The 24,332-nt window shown below is 45.4% G+C and overlaps 2 protein-coding genes across 5 annotated transcripts in view; one reads left to right on the top strand and one right to left on the bottom strand.

Moving 5' to 3' along the window:
- The window catches only part of NOC2L (NOC2 like nucleolar associated transcriptional repressor), a 120,934-nt gene that overhangs the window by 63,999 nt on the left and 32,603 nt on the right, over window positions 1–24,332 (bottom strand). For 2 of the 4 annotated variants that reach the window (XR_013393582.1, XM_077931370.1), the window contains exons 1-4: window positions 23,255–23,336; window positions 12,928–13,077; window positions 4,589–4,768; window positions 2,417–2,591 (exon numbers count right to left, since the gene is read on the bottom strand). Coding sequence is in view for 3 of the 4 variants with exons in the window: in XM_077931370.1 (XP_077787496.1) it covers window positions 2,417–2,591; window positions 4,589–4,768; window positions 12,928–12,998 (426 nt within the window). In the remaining variant the exon portion in view is untranslated. Of the gene's footprint in view, window positions 1–2,416; window positions 2,592–4,588; window positions 4,769–6,248; window positions 6,383–12,927; window positions 13,078–23,254; window positions 23,337–24,332 lie in introns of those variants that run through there. The other 2 variants (XM_028740775.2, XM_028740777.2) reach the window with 2 other exon arrangements.
- KLHL17 (kelch like family member 17) overlaps window positions 10,172–24,332 on the top strand; it is a 32,535-nt gene continuing 18,374 nt past the window's right edge. The window contains exon 1 of the mRNA XM_028740782.2: window positions 10,172–10,526. The gene's annotated coding sequence lies outside the window, so the exon portion shown is untranslated. The remainder of the gene's footprint in view (window positions 10,527–24,332) is intronic.

The following is a 24,332-nucleotide window of genomic DNA, read 5'->3' as shown; positions in this document are numbered from 1 at the left end:
CATAATTAGGATACATGTTAATTGCTTTCCTGGAGAATTCTATTTAAATGCTGTTCTCATTTATCCATAGAGTCTATGGACAAAGAACTGTCTCCATTTACATAGCAGATACCCCTTTGTCAGGTCCATTTTGTGTTTTATTTTTTGCAGAGGGCTGGCAGAAGTTAAACCATTTACAGGTTTGAAGTATTTGCAAGTGAAAAGAACTCAGCCAGTCTATATTGGGAAAGTTCTTATCAAGACCTTCCTGTTACCTATTTGGGAGGGAGTCTCACAGTTCAACTGGAGGCTAAAAATACCACTGCTTTTGCCCTGTCTAAGTTATATCCACTAAAATAAATTGTCTATTTTTCAAGGGGATATTTCCTAAATTGTTGAAGGTTGAAGGATTGGTATTTCCGGGGGGGGGGGGGGAGAGGCTGCTAGGTGTTTGCGCCTTAAAGTTCGTGTAACACATTCAAAGCACCACAATTACCGTATTTTTCGCCCTATAGGACGCACTTTTTCCCCTCCAAAAATGAAGGGGAAATCTGTGTGCGTCCTATGGGGCGAATGCAGGCTTTCGCTGAAGCTTGGAGAGCGAGAGGGGTCGGTGCGCACCGACCCCTCTCGCTCTCCAGGCTTCAGGAAGCTATCAGCAAGCCTGGGGAGCCCGCGGGAGTTCCCGCAGGGCTCCCTAGGCTGCGAATAGCAGCCTGCTGCCCGGAGCGCCCCGCGCTTCGGGCAGATATCCTTTTCTCCTCTAAAAACTACGGTAGGTGCGTTTTTAAAAGCTTGGGCTTCCCCCGCGGCTGGGGGGGGGAATATTTTTTTTCTCTTTATTTCCCCCCCAAAAAACTAGGTGCGTCCTATGGGCCAGTGCGTCCTATAGGGAAAAAATATGGTAACAGGAAACTAAAGTACTATCTTAAAGATTTCAAAATATAGTTACAAAGATTTGAAAATATAGTTACAAAGGAGGTAACTATAGAATGCGCATTTAATAACGCAGAACAGCTAACAAAAAGAATCTTAAACATCTCAAAAGGAAACATTGCTAAAGGATATAATATATAATATAAACTGTACATTTAAAACAGCGTAATTAACAAGAGAATAAAGTACTATCATGAGCATAGAATATATCCTGCTTTTCACAGCATCTGGATCTTAAAGCAGCTTCTGGGCTCCCCATCCCTGAGAATTTAAATCACTTAGTCCTCTTAAGTCAGATATCACTCATTCCCTTCCATATCACAAAACTGTCACATTCAGCAAATGTAGAAAATTGTATATGCAGAATATAACTATAAACTCACCGTTTCATTATTAAATGTTGCACGGTCTTTCTCAAAACTTGCGTCCTTGGCCTGGGAAAACTCTTTGCAGACACAGATGTTATTCATAACATCAATAAAACATCTCCAGCCATGGATCTTCTTGCTCACCTCTGAGGTCTTCCTCTTGGGTCCCACTGCCTTCCGAGGCCAGACAGGTGACAAGAGACAAGGCCTTTTCTGTCATGGCCTATCTCCCATAATTCTCTGCCTCAAGAGGTGCAAATGGTGACACCGTGTTTTCTTCATAGCATCAAGAGTTCCCCTCCCTCCCCACCGGAGACTGAGGCTTCATGCCGCCATTTTGTTTTATCGTTGTGTGGTGTACTGTTTTACTGTGATCTGTTTTTAAGGAATCAATGCTTTCTAAATTGCCATTTTAAAATGTAGTTGTAGCCAACCAAATCCTACTCAGAGAACACCCGCTGAAATACATGGGCCTAAGACAGCCCCATTCATTTCAGTGGGTGGTATTCAGCTAAGTTTTATTCAGCATAGACATGCTGAAATTAATGGACATAGCTTACACATTTTCATTAATTTCAATGGGTCTATTCCAAGTAACATTTAGCTGAGCACCACGCAATGGGTCTAACCTAAGTAAGGACTAACAGTGCATCAGTATTTTTTTTTACTTGTGGAAAGGCAGAGTTATTGTTCTGTTATGTTTTAACTATTTGTTTCTGTTTTTACCTTGTATTTTTATATTGTGAATCACCCTGCAATCTTATGATGAAGGGCGGTATATAAGTCAAATAAATAAAATGATTAGTCACTTGTTACAAAAAACAAACAAACCTGTATCCAAACTCATGAAAAAGAGTCAAGATGAAGCAAAAAACATAACATAGAATGGCTTAAAACAAAGCCATTACACAGACCCATAAACAGACCCATTGAAGCAGCAAAACCTTAGCAGCAGAAAGCAGGAATAAACTGAAATATTCACCATAATCTGTCAAATACCATGGGGAACAGAGAGGTATTCAATGGGCACTAAAATGATGTTAAGGGCGGCACTAGATGGACCTGATGCAACTGTCCAAGTGCATCACTGAAAATCAGCTTATATATGTTTTTTAAAAACAGAAACAAATCACCTCTAGTTTTTCAGGCAACACGTGAAGCCCATCCTCTTCATCAGAGCTATCGGAGGCATCGAAATTCAGCAGCGTGCGGTCGTTTTCTTCCAAGAATTTGTAAAATTCTGGATCCCGTTCCTTCAACCGGGAGAGCTGGTCTTTGTGTTGGGAAGCCTTCCCTGTCTTCACTTTCCTGATCAGGGGAGAGGAATTATGGTTTCTTTAAAGTAAAATAAAAATCAAGAGCTGACTTTGAAAGTACACTGATTTAGAAACAATGAATTGCTTATAACTTGGATGTACATTTCAGGGGTTTGGCACCCAACCGTTTGGAATTGTAACTAATTTAAGAAGAGCCTGGCTGCTGGATTAGGCCAAAGGCCCATCTAGTCCAGCATCCTGTTCTCACAGCAGCCAACCAGATGCTTATAGGGAACTTGCAAGCAAGACCCAAACACAGCAGTACTCTCCTGCCTCTAACTGCGCAGAAATAGCACAGTCATTGTGGCTAGAAGCCAACGATAGCCTCAATCTCCATGACTTTCTCTAATCCTCTTTTAAAGTTGGGGACCATCCCTGCCTCCTGGGAGATCAAGTTCCATAGTCTATGTGCTGCACGGAGTACTTTTTAAAAATCTGCCCTGAACCTTCCAAGATTCAGCTTCACTGCATGTCCACAAGTTCTAGTGTTATGGGAGAGGCAGAAAGTATTTCCTCTACCCATGTTCTCCATGCCATGCATAATTTTATAATTTTGTGTCATGTCACCTCTTATTCGCCTTTCCTCTATCTTTTTTTAATTTCAGTGGGTCCCCTCTAAGTACATCTGAATACAGTCGTACCTTGGTTTTCAAACAGCTTAGTTCCCGAACGTTTTGGCTCCCAAATGCCGCAAAACCCAGAAGTGAGTGTTCCGGTTTGCAAACTATTTTTGGAAGCCGAACGTTCAGCAGGGCGTCCGCGGCTTCTGATTGGCTGCAGGAGCTTCCTGCAGCCAATCAGAAGTCGCGCTTTGGTTTCCAAACATTTTGGAAGTCGAATGGACTTCCGGAATGGAAGCAGACACTTTTTATGACTTGGTGTGCTTTCATTACATATACAGCGGAACCATCATTTTCAAGACGACTCTTGTCACAAGGCTGGCAAATCTGGAACTATATTTGATAAATTGATAACGCTGATGATGTTGGTTTCTGCTTTCCTTCACTGTGCAGCGAAAGGGCTTGTCACGAGACAGGTGTTTACATTCCACAGTCTGTACTGTTGGAGTTTCTCACGGGAAAGGGAGACTGGATGTGACGTACACTGGTTTCCTGTTTTTCACTGTTCTTTGCAGTTTCACTTGGTGATTCTCTCCGAGCTGTCAAGGAGAGAGGATGCATTTTCTGCTCCGGCAGAGGCAAGATGTCTTTCTGTAATATACCAGCTTTGAACTATAAATAAAGCAATATAGAGTATGCAGCACGTACTCCTCATCCTTCTGCTGGGCACGGGACTCTGCTTTACACTAACAGATAAGTCTTTAATTGGGCTTTTTTTTTTTTACCCATGTGCAACTGCACTCATTCTACATGCCTATTTTATAGATTTGTTTTTCATCTTCTAATTTTCATCTGTTGCTGTATTTGCTCTCTGTTTTACAGTTGTACCTCGGGTTACATACGCTTCAGGTTACAGACTCCGCTAACCCAGAAATAGTACCTCGGGTTAAGAACTTTGCTTCAGGATGAGAACAGAAATCGTGCTCCAGCGGCACGGCAGCAGCAGGAGGCCCCATTAGCTAAAGTGGTGCTTCAGGTTAAGAACAGTTTCAAGTTAAGAACGGACCTCCGGAACGAATTAAGTACTTAACCCGAGGTACCCCTGTATATACATTATAAAATGGAAAAACAAAACATTATGGGGGGGGGGGGAGCTCTGAGTAAACCGTAGTTGGGTATCATTTATTTTATTTTTTATTTGAACAACTGATATACCCTCAAACTACAAGAGACTCCAAGCGCTTTACAAGGATGCAATATATAAAATAAAAATTAGCTAAAACTATTACTCTAATGCACTGTACTTCACTGTATTTCAAATGTTTTTAAAACAAACAAACAAAAATTTGTGGTTTGTTTTGTACATTTCAAAATGTAATGAAAAGCATTTTAGAAAATTCTAAAAACAAGGAACATTTTCCTTTCTTACTTTTCCACAGCTTTTGATTTTAGCCCTCCTTTCTTCTTGACGGGGGTCTTCCCATTCTGGCTGAGCTTTTTATGAACCCTATCCTCTCTGGAATTCAAGGCTTCCTCCTGCAACTCGTCGTCCACGTCAGAATCAAATCCGGAAGTCAGGAACTCATCCACACTCAGCTCAGCGAGTTTTCTGTTCCCAGAGAGTAAAGGGACAAAATGGGTAAACAAAAGACGCTGGAAAAATCTGCATTTCAGATGTCAAGAGCATCATCCAAGGACCATAGCTCAGGATTGAATGGCCACAGGCCTGGGCAAACTGAGGACTTTCCTACCTCATTCTTTCAGTTGCAATGGTCTGACTGCACTGGCTACTAATCATTATTTAGTAATTAAATGCATTTATTTAAATTATGTATATAACAACAATTGGTTGTAATGCATCTATAGGGTTTTATTCTGTCTGTCACTTTGGGTTGCTTTGGGCAAGAGAAAGCAACTAACAAATTTAAAGAACTGTGAGGGGAGAGAGACTTTCTGCTGTTCATCAGGCAATGGCTTTTTCCACCTGCCTTGCCCCACCTTTCAGTCCTAGCTAGGAGCCTTTCCCAAACCATGACTTTTGAGAACAGCAGAAGCAGCAGCTGGGAAGAGATAAATTCAAGGGTATTTTAAAACAATTAATTTTATAAGTTATGAATCCTTGTTTGTCAATTTGATGCTTTTACATGGTTTTGCATGTTTTGTGCATTATGACTTGCAGTTATTTTTATTGATTATCGTTTAGCAATTGTATCAGATTAGTTTCTGGGTTCAATTCAAAGGGCTGGTTTTGACCTATAAAACCTTATGTGGCCCAGGACCCTGAATACCTCAAGTTGTTGTTTTAAACCGTTTTTAACATTGCGTGTCAATTGCTGTAACCCACCCTGAAACCTAGTAAGAAGTCTGCTGGGTCAGGCCAATGGCCCATATAGTTCAGCAATGTTTCTCAGGGGGGAAAAGAAAGTAATTCCTACTGTGTTCAATGAAAGGAATTCCCAGCTTTTTTAAAAAAGTATATTACTTGTATTATTAGTGTTGTTGTTATTGATTTATCTGTATATCTCCTTATGGCCAAAGCAGATTCCTAAGCTAAGTATAAAACCCCAATTACATAAAGATTAAAATACTGTATGAGCACCTATAATTAAAACACACGATATAAACAACTCCATAAACACTGATCGTGAAGACACACAAGTAACCAATTCCAATAAAAACAGATCCAGGGATTAGAAGATGAGAAATTGTTCCATTAACTTCCCAGGTGTTCCTTGCAGCCCCCACGATTTAGGGAAATCCGCAAACACGCGCAGGGGAAACGAATGAGAACTTCCATTACTCTCTTTCTCCATAGCCCGAATTACCGCAAACCATGCAAACCCTCCAAGGGGACAGCTGGGAGATATCTTGGGAGCGAACACATTTGCAAAGCTAAGGTGGGACCGGTCCGGTTTCAAAATGGAGGCGGGACCGCGTGATGAGATTCCTGCATTGCTTAAGGATTTGGGCTCGACGACCCTCGGGGATCCCTTCCAACTCTACCATTCTATGATATTGTGCATCTTCTAGAAAAAGAGCTAGCTCTGTTAAACGCCTGCGAGGCTACCTGGCTGCAAAGCCACACTCACCTCTTGCTGGAAGCGGCCATGCTTTGCGCTCGCGCCTCCGCCCGCTCCCAGCGGCAGCAACGTGGTCCGGGCACTTCCTCTCCCAAAATGCAACAGTAGCAAAGAGGAGGAGGAAGAAAGAGGAGGAGGAGACTGGAAGGGAAGCCGGCCCCGGTTGATCTTTAGGTTCACGGGCCCGGCGAGCGGAGGGAAAGAAACGGAATCAGGCTTTGAACAGGGCACGAAGCGGGCGGGCGTGTTTGCGCAAACACATACAAAAAAAAAAAAAAACATTTCTGGGGAAATGTTGCACCGTTTAATTTCACAGCTTGGAGTTGTGTGCGCGCGCGGATGTGTCTTTTCTCGCACCCACCGCAGGCTCTTCTCTGAGATATTTAGAGGTGCCAAGCGACTGTTGCACGAATGATAGGAAACGGTGGGGACTCGCCCAAAGTAGAGCTTGAGAGATGTAATGACTGCTGTGCACAACAGGCATTCAAAGCACATCCCTTCCGCACCCAAAGAAGAAGAAGAGTTTGGACTTGATATCCCGCCTTTCACTACCCTTTAAGGAGTCTGAAAGCGGCTAACATTCTCCTTTCCCTTCCTCCCCCACAACAAACACTCTGTGAGGTGAAGCTGAGAGACTTCAGAGAAGTGTGACTAGCCCAAGGTCACCCAGCAGCTGCATGTGGAGGAGCGGAGATGCGAACCCGGTTCACCTGATTACCAGTCCACCGCTCTTAACCACTACACCACACTGGCTCTCTATTGGGGAGAGCCCAAAGAATCCTGAGAACTGTTTACCCCTTGCAGAGCTACAGTTCCCAGCACCCTTAAGAAACTACAGTTCCCAGGGCTGGTGTGGGGGTAAGACGTGGATCTTCTAAAAGGCATCTTCTAAATCCGACCCATGGATGGTCAGCGTGTTTTTACATGAGTAGAATGCATGCTTTTATTTAAAATGCATCTCTGGGTTATTTGTGGGGCACAGGAATTCGTTCATTTCCCCCCACAAAATATAGTCCAGCCCCACCAAGGTCTGAGGGACAGTGGACCAGCCCCCTGCTGACCCCTGTTCTAAGGAAACTGTAGCCCCTCCGAATGTATAAGTGATCGATTTCAGCCTTTGAGAGTGGAAAAGGAAGTTGAGACGAAAATATATGGGAGATCTTGCTGCACTGGAAAAAGAAGCCCCTTTCTAGAGGAAGGACAGACATAGGAACATAGGAAGGCACCTTATACCAGCTCAGACCATTAGGGCCATCTATCTATGTTCTGTATTGTAAATACTCTACTGACTGGCTGTGGCTCTCCAGGGTTTAAAACAGACAGGAAGTCTCTCCCAGCAGATGAACCTGGCACCTTCTGCATGCAAAACAGAGGCTCTGCCACTGAGCTATGGCCCTACCCAGTGGGAGCACAGAGCAGTTGGCAATACTGTATCTCATAGGTCACACGATACAGAAAAAGGGGTTAACAACCCTGAAACTACATATACAAAGCAACAGTGCTGGCAAAACGGCTGGTTACATTTCAAAGGTATATAGGTGAAAAGATAATATGTTCACCTTGCTTGTGCCTAAGTGACGCCAATATGGGGGGGGGGCAGCAAAAGGATGTGATTTAGGAGAGAGTTTCGTAATCAGAGGGGCCACTGCTGAGAATGCCCTGCCTTTCATCATCCCTTACCCAGCAGAAGCTAAATGGAGAATAACAACCAGGGCATCCCTTAGTGGATCTTAAATGACTGATAGGGCGGTACTTGGGGATATTTTTGTCCTTCTGCAAAACCTTATGGTCTCCCTTGTGGCCTGCTGATATGTTCCACTTGTGTTTGGGTTGGTGCTGTTTTTGCTACATAAGGCTTGGCACTCACCATCTGGACATCAGAAATAGAGGGAATGGTGATACAGTACTTAGCATTTACATTTTGTCCACAAATGCTTATGCCACGATAAGTCTTTTAAAAAGTGCCCCAAGACTCTATTATCTTCCTGGTTTATCCCCCCCCCCCCAATACTTACAACAACCCTGCAAACTATTTATATTGCAGATATGGGATAGTGAAGCTGTGTATACACTGTACCTTTAAAGCACATCCGAAGGACATTATTTCACTCAAAGAATTCTGGGGACTGTAGTTTGTTAAGGGTTGCTGGGTATTGTAATTTAGCGAGGAGTGAACTACAGTGCCCAGAATTCATTGAGGGAAAGAATATGCTCCGAATGTGCTTTAAAGTTATAGTGTGTACACAGCGTGAGAGACAGTAGCCTACAGTCCAATCTTATGCATGCTTGTTTTGCAAATTTGTGGAGAAGAGGATTTATTGTACCTGGTGTTTTTTTAATCTGGAGAGAAGGTAGTATAATATTTATGCATGGAATTCTCTCCCAATAGATATTACCTTAGTTTGTGTTTCTTACTTTGTATTTTATCATGTTTTTAAATGTTTTTAGCCACTTTGAATCTCAGATTAGGATAAAAGTGGAGTATAAATTATTATTATTATTATTATTATTATTATTATTATTTGTTTCTATATTTTGGATGGATATGTAACTTTGGACCATATTGGTTTTTGGCTAGAAGCAATAAGGTTGGCAACGAATTTGATATCAAGAGTTAAACATTTTGGGTTGTATCCAGTTAAATTCTACTGTACCCATTGAAATGAATGGGTACAGGTCTTTTATGACACTGAATAAGAGTGGTGTTGAGTACAACCCCATTATGTGTCTTTTCATAGCATCATATAATTGTAGAATTTCATAGAATTATAGAACTGTAGACCTAAATGCAGAAATATTTTCCCCAACATGGGTCTTGAACCCACAACCCTGAGATTAAGAATATTGTACTCTACCAACAGGAGGGACACGGGTGGCGCTGTGGGTAAAACCTCAGTGCCTAGGACCTGCCGATCACATGGTTGGCGGTTCGAATCCCCACGGCGGGGTGCGCTCCCGTCGTTCGGTCCCAGCGCCTGCCAACCTAGCAGTTCGAAAGCACCCCCGGGTGCAAGTAGATAAATAGGGACCGCTTACCAGCGGGAAGGTAAACGGCGTTTCCGTGTGCTGCGCTGGCTCGCCAGATGCAGCTTGTCACGCTGGCCACGTGACCCGGAAGTGTCTCCGGACAGCGCTGGCCCCCGGCCTCTTGAGTGAGATGAGCGCACAACCCTAGAGTCTGTCAAGACTGGCCCATGCCGGCAGGGGTACCTTTACCTTTTACTCTACTAACAGAGCTTTTACCTGCTTATGTTCAATAGCAATCATTGCATGACAAGTGCTCAATGCAAAGGAAGCGTTTTACCAGTGTGGAGTAGCCACTCTCTAAGTGACCTTGGGGCAACCTCTCTCTCTCAGCCTAACCTACCTCACAGGATTGTTGTGAGGATAAAATGGGGAGGTGGAGAAGTGTGTTCAGGTCCTTTGGAGAAAAGGTGGGATACAAATGTAATAATAAATAAGTTGTCTTGAACCGTTTTAAATAATGTTTAATATTGTGTTTTAGTATTAATATTGTATTTTAATTATTGTAGAGGACCTTAGAGTGAAGGGCAGGTATTAAAATGTAATAATAAACAAACAAACATGGGGGTGGTCCAAAGATGGGCTTCAGGGGGCACAAAAATGGGTTTGTTTTGTCCCCGACGCAATAAAATTAAGTGTATGCTTTTCCTCTTTTTGCATTTTTAATGCATTTTGTTTCCTTTTTATTGTTTCACTTTATTTTGTTCAATAAAAAATATTTCCCATAAAATGTATGCAAAATGTGCATATTTGCTTTAAGTGATTTTTTTCTGGGGAAGGGGGTCCATAGCTTTCCTCAGGTCCTCCAAGGGGTCTGTGACCTCAAAAAAAGGTTGAGAACAGCTGATGTAAAGACACTCTGCTGTATCCCCAAGGAACAGTCTACACAGCACGACCCACCGTTGCAAAACTGCAGAGCGGGCGGCGACTTTACACACACACCAGCACAGACACACAAATCTAACAAGCCTTCCTTTTGATTATTGCTGTAGAGCCCAGGGTGGGGGAAAGTGCTGGTGTTTTTTCCACTGTGAAGGGAAGCAAAGAAAGACGGACCTGATATGTGCAAAGAGGAGAGAGAGTAAGGAAGGAGAGAGGAGTATAATCCAGCGGGAGGCTTTTGCCGCTGTTAGCAATCGCCCCATCAGCTGGGAAAAGCGATTTTTGCACCGGCTAACTTTTTAAAAAATCCATCAATCTGGAGAGCAAAGTGCCTGACCACGGAAAGCACCTTTGCTTTCTAGCCCTGGAGGTGTCAACTGGGTGAGTACGGTCTTTTATTCACAATTCTCTGCATTATTATTATTATTATTATTATTATTATTTCTAACGGGGAAAATTCATAATAGAAGAAAGCACCGGTTCTGAACAAGAGAGGCAGATTATTTACAGGATTGCAGCCTAAACGTGCGTCCATTGCAGATGTGTGTGTCTCATTTTATTGTATAATTTTATGTGCTACCTGCAATGGCTCCACTTGGAATTCTCACGCAGCCTGGGTACCGCATTTTGCAGGACCAGGAAGGTTGGCGGTACATCTCAAACGCACACTTTTGCACGCAGCCTGCCCGTGCGCTTCCTCGAGAGTAAACCCCAGGGTCCTCAACCGGGTTTTACTCCCAGGAAAGTGTGCCTAAAGCTTGCTGCCTCGCCCCCGTTTCCCCCGCCTCTTCTCTCTCTCTTCCCAGTGAAATGGGCTGGCTTTCATTTCTCCTTTGTTACTCTTTTCGAGTTTTCCTTGCACACACACAAACCCAGCCTGGCTTGTTTGATGGAAATAGGATGGCTGCGTGCGATTGCAAGCGCTTGCCTCGCTTTGCGCTAGGCGCTGTACGATTTGAGACGCCAACGAACAACAATGCAGCCACCACAAAATCCTTCATCTGTTGTGGCAGGGGAAGAGGATCTCGTTATGGGCTGCACGTTTCCAAGAAACTGCGGCTCAAATAATCTGCTGCAAGGCGTCGATCGGATGGGGCAAAGCACGGGTCCCGATCCCGCTGCTCGTGAGGGTGATCGTGTTGCGGTTGGAAGCTTTTGAAGACACGCGCTGGTGTACCGGCGAGGGGGGTTATCTGAGGTGACTGCCGTATTTCAGACAACTGCAGTCTAGCTCTCGCTCCTTTAATTTAATGTTTTTGAAAAGAGCCGGATTTGTCATTGTGGGGTGCAGCGGGTGCACAACCCTTTAAAGGAAGTGAGTGGCTGCGGGGGGGGGGGGATGGGATGCAGGTTTTGCGTGTGCGCGCCTCCCCCCCCCCCGCCCCGTTCCCAAATGCTCCAGTTGCAGTATCAGAAGCCTGCATTGCTGCTACCCAGATCAGTTTTGTATGTGTGTATTTTTTTTTTAATTTAAGGAGGCTATCCGAGTTTGCATATCTTGGCAGGATCCCAGTGCTGCAAATATATACAGTGTGTGTATGTATATCAAAGCAAAACTAATTCTTCCACCAGCCCTATCTGAAAACTAACCTACTGCCTATTTGCTTTGCGTTTTCAAAGACAAATATGACCATTTATAAAACCGGGACCATCAAAAGATCGGGGGTGGGGACGAAAAAATCTAGCTCCTCCTTAACTTTTTTTTTGTTAAATCGCCTTCCACCTGGTCCGTTTACATTTGCGTCAATTTTAGCCCTATGGAAAGTGGGGGGCGGGCAGTGGAATATGGACACAAAGGAATCTGTTTCTTAGGCCATCCGGAATATGTTTGCACTTTCTTCCTGACTGCACCCTCCTCTCTGGGCAGGGAATGCAAGGGAGAGATGTAATGATGCAAATCATGAGAAAGTATTAGCTGGGGGAGCACTAAACTGCATACTCCCCTCCCCCCCATTAAAAATTGACGTTTTGTAAGTCTTTGTTTTGGCCTGGCTATTTGCAGAAAAGACTCCTAGTATATAAGAGCACTGAGAAGGGAAGGGGGCACCCAGCCAATCCCACCCCCTTTGCAAATGTACCTGCTTGGCAACATGTGTTGATCACATTCACATGTTAGCATTTGAGTCAGATATTAAGCATACCCTAAGTGGGGGAGAGAGATTACCCCCTCTAGAGGGAGGGTGTAAATTGAAATGCAAAACTGACCTTTTTGTGCATGGAGGGGGGTGTTCCTAATTGTTTAACGCATTCCACCCACCTTATTTGCTTCTGTTTTTAAATAATAATAATAATAATAATAATAATAATAATAATGCTAATAAATTATATGCATCTTCCCCTTGCTACATTTAAGAAAGCATAACTCTCCAGCAATTTCTTTTTTAAAAACCACTGTAATAAATGAGTCATAAGAGAGCTGTTAGTCTACTATTGAGAATGAAATTTCAGCCCAGTGCACCCACACACACAGGTGATGGCCCATTGCATCTCTGCATGAATAGCTGTTCTGGGCTTCCTTTTATTCCAGTCGGCCTACACTGAATGCAGGTAATTTTTGTTTGCATCACAAGGTGTAATTTGAGCATTCAGTCACCCACACTACAAATATAACAAAATTACCTGCCTTCAGAGAAGGATCCCATTTGTGTCCCTGTGTGAGTCTCTGGTCTGAAGTTGCCTTCTTCCAGTCAATCTTCCCTGTTACAGATCCTTCTGCCACATCTCATGATCAAATGAGACTGGTTCATTTACTCTCTTTCAAGTAGTGATTTAGGAAAATTACCTGCCTTGAGAAAGCTGACTGTTGTATTTCTGCATGACTGCCTGTTCTGACCTTGCCTCCTTCCAATCCATCTCTCCTGACAGACAGGTAACTTTGTGGCCTCTCTGAATCAAGTGCAGCTGGCAAATTCACTGGGGCATTAAAATATCCCTAATTAAAATAAACAATAAAACAAAAAATTAAAAAGCGTAACAATTTTTTAAAAATTTAAAACGAATCAGAAGTTCAGTTCAGTGGAATGCTTGCCTTAACAGGTATTTATTCAGTTACTCTCATGGCAGGAAGGCTAAGATGAATTGCCTCTGCTTTGAGGAGGCTGCCTGCTGAGTCTCTGTATGAGTCACTGCTCTCGCTCTGCTTCCTTCTAATTAGAGGGCTCAGTCTGAAACATACGGAGTAGTCATTCTTGCACAATCCAAAACTAAACTGCTGGTCATTTTAATTCAGACTTTGTGGGATGAAAAATGAAATGAAGGGTATCTTTCCCCAGGTGGGGATAACATTTTATTTCTTGGTATCCTAGGCAAGATGCCTACTGACAGCGTTTCAGAACCCATGCATACCTTTTGCAGCATAACTTTACCACACTGTTCAACAGTGGAACAGACTCCATAGGGAGATGGTGGACTCTCCTATCTTGGAGGTTTTTGAGTGGAGGTTGGATGGCCACCTACCATTGAGATTCCTGCATTGCAGGGGGTTGGACTCGCTAGACGATCCTCCTCGGGACCCCTTTCAACTACAATTCTCTGATTCTATTACATCATGTAGTACAGAGGTTCTTGGCTCTAGACCAGACTTCACCAATATGGTGCCCCCCAGATGTTTTAGACGACAGCTGTCACCAGCTCAGCCAGGTTGGCGAAGTCTGGTTGAGAACCACAGAATTTTAGAGCTGGAAGGAACCTCATCAGACTGCCTGCCCAACGCCAACCCTGCTGGGTGGAGCAGCAGGCTTTCTTCCACTGTTAGGATGATAGATGGTGGAGGATGCAGGTTGGAGCATGCCCCAGGACTGGGCCCGTTTTGCTCAGCACGAGACTCGTAATCTTAGGGTTGTGGGTTCGAGTCCCATGTTCGAGTTCCCATGCATTCCTGCATTGCAAGAGGTTGAACTAGATCAGGCATAGGTAAACTCGGCCCTCCCGATGTTTTGGGGCTACAACTCCCATCATCCCTAGCTAACAGGACCAGTGGTCAGGGATGATGGGAATTGTAGTCTCAAAACATCTGGAGGGCCGAGTTTGCCTATGCCTGAACTAGATGGCCCTTGTGGTCCCTTCCAACTCTATGATTCCTCTAAGAGAGGAGGGATGTTTAGGCACCAATGCAGGCACCTCTTTTTGTCGAATTTCCTGCAGCATCTGTGAATTCCAGATTTTTTGTTTTGTTTTATTGTGCTACTGATGTAGTTGCCACACAGCAGGAAGAGAAAGGAAGGCATTGCCTAGCCTCCTAGGAGCTTAGAACACAAAGAGTTCATTCCAAACCAACTCAACTTAGTAAACAGAGTCGATAACACAGGAGCACAGGAAGTTGCCTTATACCAGAGCAGTCTATCCTAGCTCAGTATTGTTGACACGGAGGGGGGGGGTGCTTGTGGCCCTCCAGGTGTTGTTGGATTGCTAATCCCATCAATGCCAACCATTGGCCATGTTGGCTGGGGCTAATGGGAATCCAACACCATCTGAAGGGCCACAGGTTCCACGTCCCTGTTTTTAATCCATTTTAGTAAAAGCCAGAACAGCCGCTCATGCAGAGACACAGCAGTGAGCCTCCTTTTTCTGGATGGTTCTCCCAGTTCCCAGGCAATTTTAATCCAGGGATGAGGAACCTCCCATCATCCCTGGACTGTTAGCCATGCTGGCTTAGGCTGATGGGATTTGGAGTCTAACAACATGGTCCACGTCTACTAGCAGGAGTTATCCAGAGGTTTCTGTGGGCAAAGTATGTGCCCTACCACAGGGGTGGGAAACCAACTCCAGCCTGAGGCCACATTGCCTGATCGACAACCTTCAAGCGATGTGTGTAGGACACTGGCAGGTGGGACCAGGGACAAAAGCAGTTGGGCCAACAGTGAGGTGTCTTACCTTTGCAGAGAAGACTCCATTCCAACCACTCAAAAGGCAGAGGTTTAGAACATAAAACGAACCTGCAGGATCAGGCCAGTGGCCCATCTAGTCCAGCATCCTGCTCTCACAGTGGCCAACCACTGTGGTTCGTAGCCATGGAGAGCCTTCTCCGTGCATACAGTGGTAAAAGGTAAAGGTAAAGGTACCCCTGCCCGTACGGGCCAGTCTTGACAGACTCTGGGGTTGTGCGCCCATCTCACTCAAGAGGCCGGGGGCCAGTGCTGTCCGGAGACACTTCCGGGTCACGTGGCCAGCGTGACAAAGCTGCAACTGGCGAGCCAGAGCCGCACACGGAAACGCCGTTTACCTTCCCGCTGGTAAGTGGTCCCTATTTATCTACTTGCACCCGGGGGTGCTTTCGAACTGCTAGATTGGCAGGCGCTGGGACCGAGCAGCGGTACAGTGGTACCTCGGGTTAAATACACTTCAGATTACATACGCTTCAGGTTACAGACTCCGCTAACCCAGAAATATTACCTTGGGTTAAGAACTTTGCTTCAGGATGAGAACAGAAATTGTGCTCTGGCGGCACAGCGGCAGCGGGAGGCCCCATTAGCTAAAGTGGTGCTTCAGGTTAAGAACAGTTTCAGATTAAGAACGGACTTCCAGAACGAATTAAGTACGTAACCAGAGGTACCACTGTATATCTAATCCTCTTCTAGAGCCATCCAAGTTGGTAGCCATTGCTGTCTTCTATGGGAGCAAGTTCTATAGTTTTAACTCTGAAGAAATACTTCCCTTTCACTGTCCCAACTCTTCAAACATTCAGCTTTCTAGCATTACAAAAGTGGGAGAAGAATTTTCCTCTATTCACTTTCCATGCCATGCAGGATTTTATACTACTTATACATACAAATCTCTCTCTTTCTCCATCCAGGCAATGCAAGAGGCACCAGAGTTCAGGGACTCTTCCACCCACGCAAAAGCCCTTAAGGAAGGTGTGAATCAGGGCTGGGAAAGCGTGTCACCTGGGGAGTCCCGAGGGCCAGACTGAGAGAGCTAGGGGGCCACATTTGGGCCCCAGCTCCACCATTCCTGCTCTATACCACAAAGCTACAGGCCCTTCCTTAAGCTCCAGCTACGTTGCCCACAAGCCAGTGGGAGGCAGCCTGTAGGATTGAGGAACTGGATCCGTGTCTTACAGCAAAAGCAGAGAAAGGGGTTTGCAGCACCTGAAAAGTGCGGCTTGCTTTCGTTAATAAAATGTTTGCATCTCACCTCCCCATCAGTACCCCTTACGGCACCAAATTAAAAATCTAAAAGCAAGCTAAGTAAAACAAAAACAAAAAAACCCCCACACAAATTAAAGCAATTAAGAAGACAGCCAACAACAGATGGGATTAAAGCAAACAATAACTCAGCGGAAAGAACAATGGGGTTGCAATCTTATGCACACTTGTCTAGAAGCAAGTCCTGTTGAGCTCAGCTGGGTTTCCAAACAGAAGTGCATAAGAAGAGCCCTGAGGCTAGATCAGGCCAGAGGCCCACTTGGTCCTGTATCTTGTTCTCACTGTGGCTTTCCAGATACCTATCAGAAGCTTGTAAGCAGGTCCTGAGCACAAGAGCAGCACTCTCTGCACTTGAGACTCCGAGGCTGCCACTGAGAGTGGGAGTAATACATAGCCATCCTAGCTAGTAGCCATTAATAGCCTATCCCTCATGAATTTGTCTAATTTTAAAGTTATCCAAGTTAGTGGCCGTCACTGACTCCTGATCCATAGTAACTATGAAGTACAGTGGTACCTCGGGTTACATACGCTTCAGGTTACATACGCTTCAGGTTACAGACTCTGCTAACCCAGAAATAATACCTTGGGTTAGGAACTTTGCTTCAGTATGAGAACAGAAATTGTGCTCCAGCGGCGCGGCGACAGCAGGAGGCCCCATTAGCTAAAGTGGTGCATCAGGTTAAGAACAGTTTCAGGTTAAGAACGGACCTCCGGAACGAATTAAGTACTTAACCCGAGGTACCACTGTACTTTCTTTCATCTGGCTTGAATCTTACAACATTCAGCTTTGCTGGACATCCCTGAGTTCTAGTATCACAAGAGAGAGAAAAAACTTCTCCTCTGTCCACCTTCTCCACCACCCCTATCGTGTCCTCTCTTGCTTACCTCGTCTCTAAGCTAAGAAGCCCCAAATATTGTGACCTTGCCCCATAGAGGTGTTGCTCCACCCCCCTGGAAAATTTTGGTGGCTCTCCATGCTCTTTTCTGAACTTTTTATTGGTCTGTATGCATCCGCTTGCAACCCACAGGTATTCTTAGAAAGCTGCATTCTGGGAATTCAAAATGTGAGCAGCGAGTTTGAACAACTGGGCCTCTCTAGGGCAGATGTCCCACATTTCTGGTGACTCAAAATACTGGGGAAAGTTCAATTATCTTTATTTTGTCTTCCCTGTTTATCCCTGCCTCCTTTCCCTCCTGTGTCAAAATTTAGGCTCCAAACCTTTCAGTGCAGGAGCTGACCTCTTATATTTTGTAAAGTGGCACACACAATAAATAAAGTAATCACAATGCGGGGCTTTGTTGACTTGCTGGAGCCCAAAGCAGCCTGCTCTGTAGGCCTGCCAACGCCTTGATCCTCCCTGTTCATGGCTTAGGGCACCTGTTGTCTTTGCCCGATTATGGGGACTGATTTTAAGCACCAGTTTGGATTTGAAGGCCTTTGGTTCTATGAAATGCCATGCTGGCATTGGAAGCTACCTGTGTTAGCAACAGAGAGGGTGATTAATTTTGTGGCTTGCGTCATGTCCTTTGAAACAACCAGGACTATTTTTAGGACGGCTTGGTTTGAGGGCTGCAAAAAAGAGATAGCGGATTTGCTTCCATAGTACACTATAGACTTGAGCTTTCAACCAAGATGGAAGGCTTAGCTGTTCAACACTACCTAAACCAAACAAGCAGATCTGATGGGAAATATTGGGACTGTGGGCCTAGAACATGCTGAATAACAGAATAATAAACTGCCTCTGAGCGTATGCAGAATATATTTCCATTGTTAATGGTAAAGCTAAACTATGGTTTTAGATAAACCACAGTTTGTTGTGACATCTGAACCCAGACAAACAGTGGTTAATCTTATTTGTAGATTACAAAGATGGCTTGTTTCAACAATGCATATTTAAGATTAGCCACAGTTTAGAGCTCAGAGGACGCACTAAACTGTGGCCCATTTAAAATAGAAATGGAAGCTTCCAATCTCTTCCTTGCAGTCAAACTGAAGAAGGGGAGGCCCAAGTCTTGCTGCAGCTTCTAATGCTAAATTATAGTTTAGCACAATCTTACATTTAACAGCTCACCTAGTACCTCAGACAACCAGGAATTTCATGCAGGTGAGTGAGGAGGCTGGCGGAGGACAGACAGATCAAGCCATCCACCAGTCTGCTTGACTTCCCTGCTAGACACAGTGGACGGAAAGCATCTTAATACACAACACACATGGAAATACAGTGGGCTAGTGGAAGAAGCATGGGTTGCTTTCTCTCTTTTCCGCTAACTCCCTTCCAAAATGGTTGTTTGTTATTAAGTAGCCTAAGAGTAGCTATGTTTACTGACCAAAGAGTTCAGAAGTAATTTCCAGGTTCTTCCCCACTTCCCAGGCTATTAAGTAGTTGAGGGTTAAAAACCAAAAAACAAGAAAAGGTGTACTAATTGTGAGGTGTTGTGTTTTTTTTTAAAGAGAGAGTTCTGTATCTCTGCATGAGTTGCCTTTCTGGATACTACATTCCTGCTTGAAAATGTTACTCATACAAAGATGCTGTGGGCAGCCTCGTCTGAGAGAAGAAGAAGAGTTTGGATTTGATATCCCACTTTATCACTACCCTAAGGAGTCTCAAAGCGGCTAACAGTCTCCTTTCCCTTTCTCCCCCACAACAAACACTCTGTGAGGTGTGTGAGGCTGAGAGACTTCAGAGAAGTGTGACTAGCCCAAGGTCACCCAGCAGCTGCTTATGGAGGAGCGGGGACGCGAACCCGATTCACCAGATTACAAGACTACTGCTCTTAACCACTATACCACACCACACTGGCACACTGGCAGGTGATCAAATAGTGCCTAGATAGAACCAAAGAATGCCCTGAGGAGGAGGGTTGGAAAGAGTTTCAGAACAGTGACTCTCCAGAGGCATCCAGCGTTGGAAACACAGGCTTCATATGCAAGACTAATTTAATGTGCACATGCTAACACAGCCATTGAGTAATGACAATCTTTAGTCATACTGGGTACAGTGGGCAGGATTTTCAGGTCAAAAGGTCTGCCTTGCAGCAGATCTTAGCCTGTGCACCTGTTGGTTATAGAAATAGTCCCCTAGGAGCACCTGTTAATAGAAGGTGAACAGCTTCTAGCCTAACCCTGTCCAATATATGCCACTTTAGAAGCTTGCTAGCCAAGTTTAAAGGTAAAGGTAAAGGGACTCCTGACCATTAGGTCCAGTCGTGACCGACTCTGGGGTTGTGGCACTCATCTCGCTTTATTGGCCGAGGGAGCCGGCGTACAGCTTCCAGGTCATGTGGCCAGCATGACTTAAGCCGCTTCTGGCGAACCAGAGCAGTGCACGGAAACGCCGTTTTACCTTCCCACAGGAGTGGTACCTATTTATCTACTTGCACTTTGACGTACTTTCGAACTGCTGGGTTGGCAGGAGCAGGGACCGAGCAACGGGAGCTCACCCCGTCGCGGGGATTCGAACCGCCGAACTTCTGATCGGCAAGTCCTAGGCTCTGTGGTTTAACCCACAGTGCCACCCGCGTCCCTTGTAGCCAAGTTTAGATGGCTTTAAAAAGGGGATTAGATAAAATGATTTAGTGCTGTGTATGTACACATATGCTTTTTATTGTTATATCAACAAAGTTTTGATCCCCCTCTTAGCAATAAAAGATTCATATATGCTAGAACATTAATCCAAAGTGAATTCTCCTGGAATGTAAGTTTTTGCATTGGTGGCTATGAAGTTGTTATCAACCTTTTAAAAAGCCAAAATGCTTTAATTTAAGAAGGGATGGGATTGAGGACTTTAAAGCGTTCATATGTTACCCTTAAGCCAAATAGTTCCCAGGGCACTTCACCGTAAAAAAAAAAAATCAATACAAAATTGCATGTAAACGGACATGAAACAACTAGCTGTTAATGACAGCAGATTAATATGGTTTAAAAGTCATTCCCAAGTTGCTCCTAGGCAACCCACTATGTCCCACTTCCTTAACTATTATTAGCTGAGAAAATGTTTGCTTAGGACAATAACTGTTTTGCATCTTACATTCTTGATTAGAAGAGTTCCTTGTTCAGAGTTGCCATGGGCAGGCTCGCTTGAAAGCATGCCACTCCATAGCATCTCTGCTTTGGCAGTGAATGAATGAGCCAAGGCAGAACCCAATGGTGCCCAGAGGAGACAGATTCAAAAAAAGTGTGTTCAGAACAGTGACTCTCTCAGAGCCACAACGGTTACTTTCTTGGGGTATAGGTTCATTAGGGCTCTCAGAATCCTTTAATTGTTGCTTTGATTTATTTCTCACGGAAAGCCAGGCACTTCTCTTGTAGCAAACAACTGTGCTCAGGCATAAGCACAGGAAATGTGGATGATGGGTAAAGGTGAGGAATCCTTTTCACTCTTAGGGCAGCATTTCCTCTTGGAAAGCCTCTAGGAAGACGAGGAAGGAATGTCTGAAAAGATGCTACCTCCAACAGAGCTTGGAGTTTCATGAACAGAACTGGGATCTCAAAGCAAAGTCTGTTCCTAGAGAGGCTATAGGCTTCACACAGAGGGTAAGGAACAGGAACTGAGTCAGACCATTGGACCCATCTAGCTCAATATTGTCAACACTGACTGGTAGCAGCTCTTCAGGGTTTCAGGCAGGGAGTCTTCTTTCCTATCCCTACCAGGAGATGCCAAGGATTGAACCTGGGGCCTTCTGCATGCAAAACTGCTGCTGTACCATTGATCCTCGGCCCTTCCCTTAAGACACAGGAACATAGGAAGCTGCCTTATACTGAATCATACCATTGGCCCATCAGCCTTAGTATTGTCTACACTGACTGGCAGCTGCTCTCCAGGGTTACAGGCAGGGCATCTTTCCCAGCCAATGCTCCCAGAGGTACCATTGGGGACTGAACCAGACACCTTCTGCATGCAAAGCAGATGCTCTGCTTCCGAGCTATGACCTTTTCTCTTGATTTGTGCCCAGAGACAAGTTGTTTATGTTATGCATTCTCAGGATTGCTGAACACATTGTCTTAAAAGATCCTGTGTATATGTGACTGTGCAGTGTGGCAGCCTTCCCTTCAACTTGAAGAACTGTGGTCCTATCAGCCAGCCCTTGGGTCTGCGACTGCTGCTGTTGAGTGCCAGATTGGCAGTGAACCCATGACTTGATTGTAGATGGGAAGGCCGATCTGGCCTGCATCACTGAGACCTGGGTGGGTGAACAGGGAGGAGTTGGTTTTACCCAGTTGTGCCCACCTGGGTACTCAGTACAGCATCAGGGCAGACTTGAGGACCAGGGAGGGGGTTGCTGTGGTCTATAGAGATTCTCTCTGTGTGTCTCTATCCAGGCTTTCTGTCCCACTGAATGGGGATCTTGAGTGTGTGTTCCTGGTGTTGGGTAGGTAATTGGGACAGATTAGAGATTCTCCTGGTTTACTGACCACCTTGGTGTCCTTCAGTCTCCCTGACGGAGCTGATCTTGGCGGCAGTGCTTGAAGACTCCTAGACTGATGGTTCTGGGGAACTTCAACATCCATGCTGAGGCAGTTGGCTCTGGGGTGGCTCAGGACTTCATGGCTGTCATGACAACCATTGCATCCTCACTATACCATCTGGCAGAGCTTTTCCGGGTCTTCAGCACACTGGCCCAAAAGTGGTGGCAGAACGCTAGGCATTTTGAGGATAAAATTCCTTGCATCCATCAGGACCTTAGCTCTACTGTTACAGCAATTGACTCTCAAGAGATACACAGAGCACTGTCTAATCCTGTTTTGTTGGTTGAATTTCATTGATCCGGCTCAAGGATGTTGGCAAGGCGCTTGGATCGGCACAATCGATTACCTGTGCTCTGGACCCTTACCCTTCTTGGCTGATAAAATCCAGCAGGAAGGAGACAGCTGTCAGGGCTAGGGAGGTGGTCAATACCTCTTTACAAGAGAGGATAGTTCCTGTCTGTTTCAAGGAGGCAGTGATCGCTTCTTAAGAAACCATCCCTAGATTCTGAGAACTTTGGGAATTACCAGCCAGTTGCCAACCTCCCTTTCTTGGACAAGGTTCTTGAGCAGGTGGCTGCTAACCAGATCCAGGTGTTCTTGGAGGAGACGGATTTTCTCCTTGATCTGTTGGTGGCTTTTGATGCCATCAACCACTGTATCCTCCTGGAGAGGCTATCTGAGTTGGGAGTTGGGTGGCAGTGGTGGGTGTTACTATAATTAAATATACAAATAGATTGGTACCTCGGGTTAAGTACTTAATTCATTCTGGAGGTCCGTTCTTAACCTGAAACTGTCCTTAACCTGAAGCACCACTTTAGCTAATGGGGCCTCCCACTGCCGCTGCGCCGCCGGAGCACGGTTTCTGTTCTCATCCTGAAGCAAAGTTCTTAACCTGAAGCACTATTTCTGGGTTAGCGGAGTATGTAACCTGAAGCGTATGTAACCTGAGGTACCACTATAGACCATGCAAATGCTAGGATGTTTCAGGACCCAGGATAGCTCCTGCACCTGAAAGAGGTTGTCCCTATGAAAGTCTAAGCCCAGTTGAGAGTCCTTCCACCGTTATGCACACCCTTATGATTTGACCAGTTCCTGGGCCCTCAACCAAAGCTTTGATACAACGCTATTGAATGGTTGAAACTATTGTAATTGTCCCATCTAGCTTGTACAGTAGGACCTTTGGGAGAGTGCACTGCTTAGGATGGTTGCTCCTTGCCCCCAAGTCTTACACTACCCCCTGCATGGCTGAAAGGTGGGAACTACTCTGAGGGGTCTGCAGGAAGGCCAGCACATGGGGGCTGTGAAATCTCCTAGCCAGATGACCGCGAGTCAGCGATGTTGCCATAGTGGAATCTTTTGGAAAGGCTAGGATGGGGATGGTGATGGGGAACCTTCTCCAGTTGAGGGGCCATATTCCCTTCTGAGGGACTTTCCAGGAGCCGGTGGTGGGTGGAGCCAGAGGCAAAAGTGGGTGCAGCAACAAATGTTTTTTGTTTTACCTTCATATAGGAGGCTACTTTCTTCACCCACATTCCTCCATCCAGACAAAAGGCAGGAACAGAGTTCAATAACACATTCTAGCTGGGCAAAAACAAAGAGGGTGCAAAGTCAGGCTGGTGAGGGATGTGGCCTGGGGACAATTTTGAGGGCCAGTTAGAGAGGTCTGGAGGACTGCATTTGGCCCCCAGGCCTAAGGTTCCCCACCCAGGGGCTAGGCTGAAACATTTCGGGAGCAGAAAAATACATTTTATCCCCCACCATGAAAAAGTCTCACCTGCTGAAATCAGGCTGCTGGAGGGGAGCACATGGCCCACCTTCCACCCGTCATAATTATACCTTGCGTTTCCGCCACTGCATACTTTGCAAATGTTAATTCACCCGCCCGCTGCGCATCGTGCATTTGGCAGCTCCTTAGCTTCACGAGATCTCTCTCTTCCCATTTGCCTTTAGCTTGCACGATCAGCTGTATGTGGGCGGCTCTCAGGAGTCACATCCGTTCAGTTGCCGCTCGATGTCTCCCCTCGTTCCAGACGAGGACGGGAGTTCCCTCTCCTCCATCACAGGAAGCGCTCTGTATGCTTTGGTGCTCCTCCCCCTCCCTTCTCTTCCGAGGCTGCAGGAAGCTTGGCGTCTCACTGTGTCTGCACCCATCTGTCCACCTGGCTTGTAGGGTGTGCATGTGTGTGCTGCTTCGTGGTCTGATTCTCTTTGTCCCCATCGCCGTCTTCGTCATCGCTGCCGCCGCCTCCCTCTCCTTGGCATATGCGTCTCCCACTTTTGGCAAGAATGAATTAAAACTGCTTCCTCTTCCTAGCTGAGGACCAGTTATTTTTAGGCACGCTCACACATACTCATAAGCCCTCGCAGCCGGCAGTGTGGAGGTGTTTGTGATGAATATCAAGGCCCGGATAAACATGCGTGTGGCTTACTGCCGGTGGGCGGATCTGATGTGAGGCTGCTGAGTGGTTTTTAATTATTCCTTTTCATGATTATTACCGGCGAGGCGCCTGTGGTTATCACAATGCATGGTGCTCAGAGGCAGCGGCAGGGAGGGTTGTGCTTTGGAAGGAGCCTTGG

This window comes from Podarcis muralis, chromosome 7, assembly GCF_964188315.1.
Source record: "Podarcis muralis chromosome 7, rPodMur119.hap1.1, whole genome shotgun sequence".
NCBI lineage: Eukaryota > Metazoa > Chordata > Lepidosauria > Squamata > Lacertidae > Podarcis > Podarcis muralis.
The sequence above is the reverse complement of the archived record's forward strand: the minus strand, read 5'-3'. Positions and strand labels throughout refer to the sequence as shown.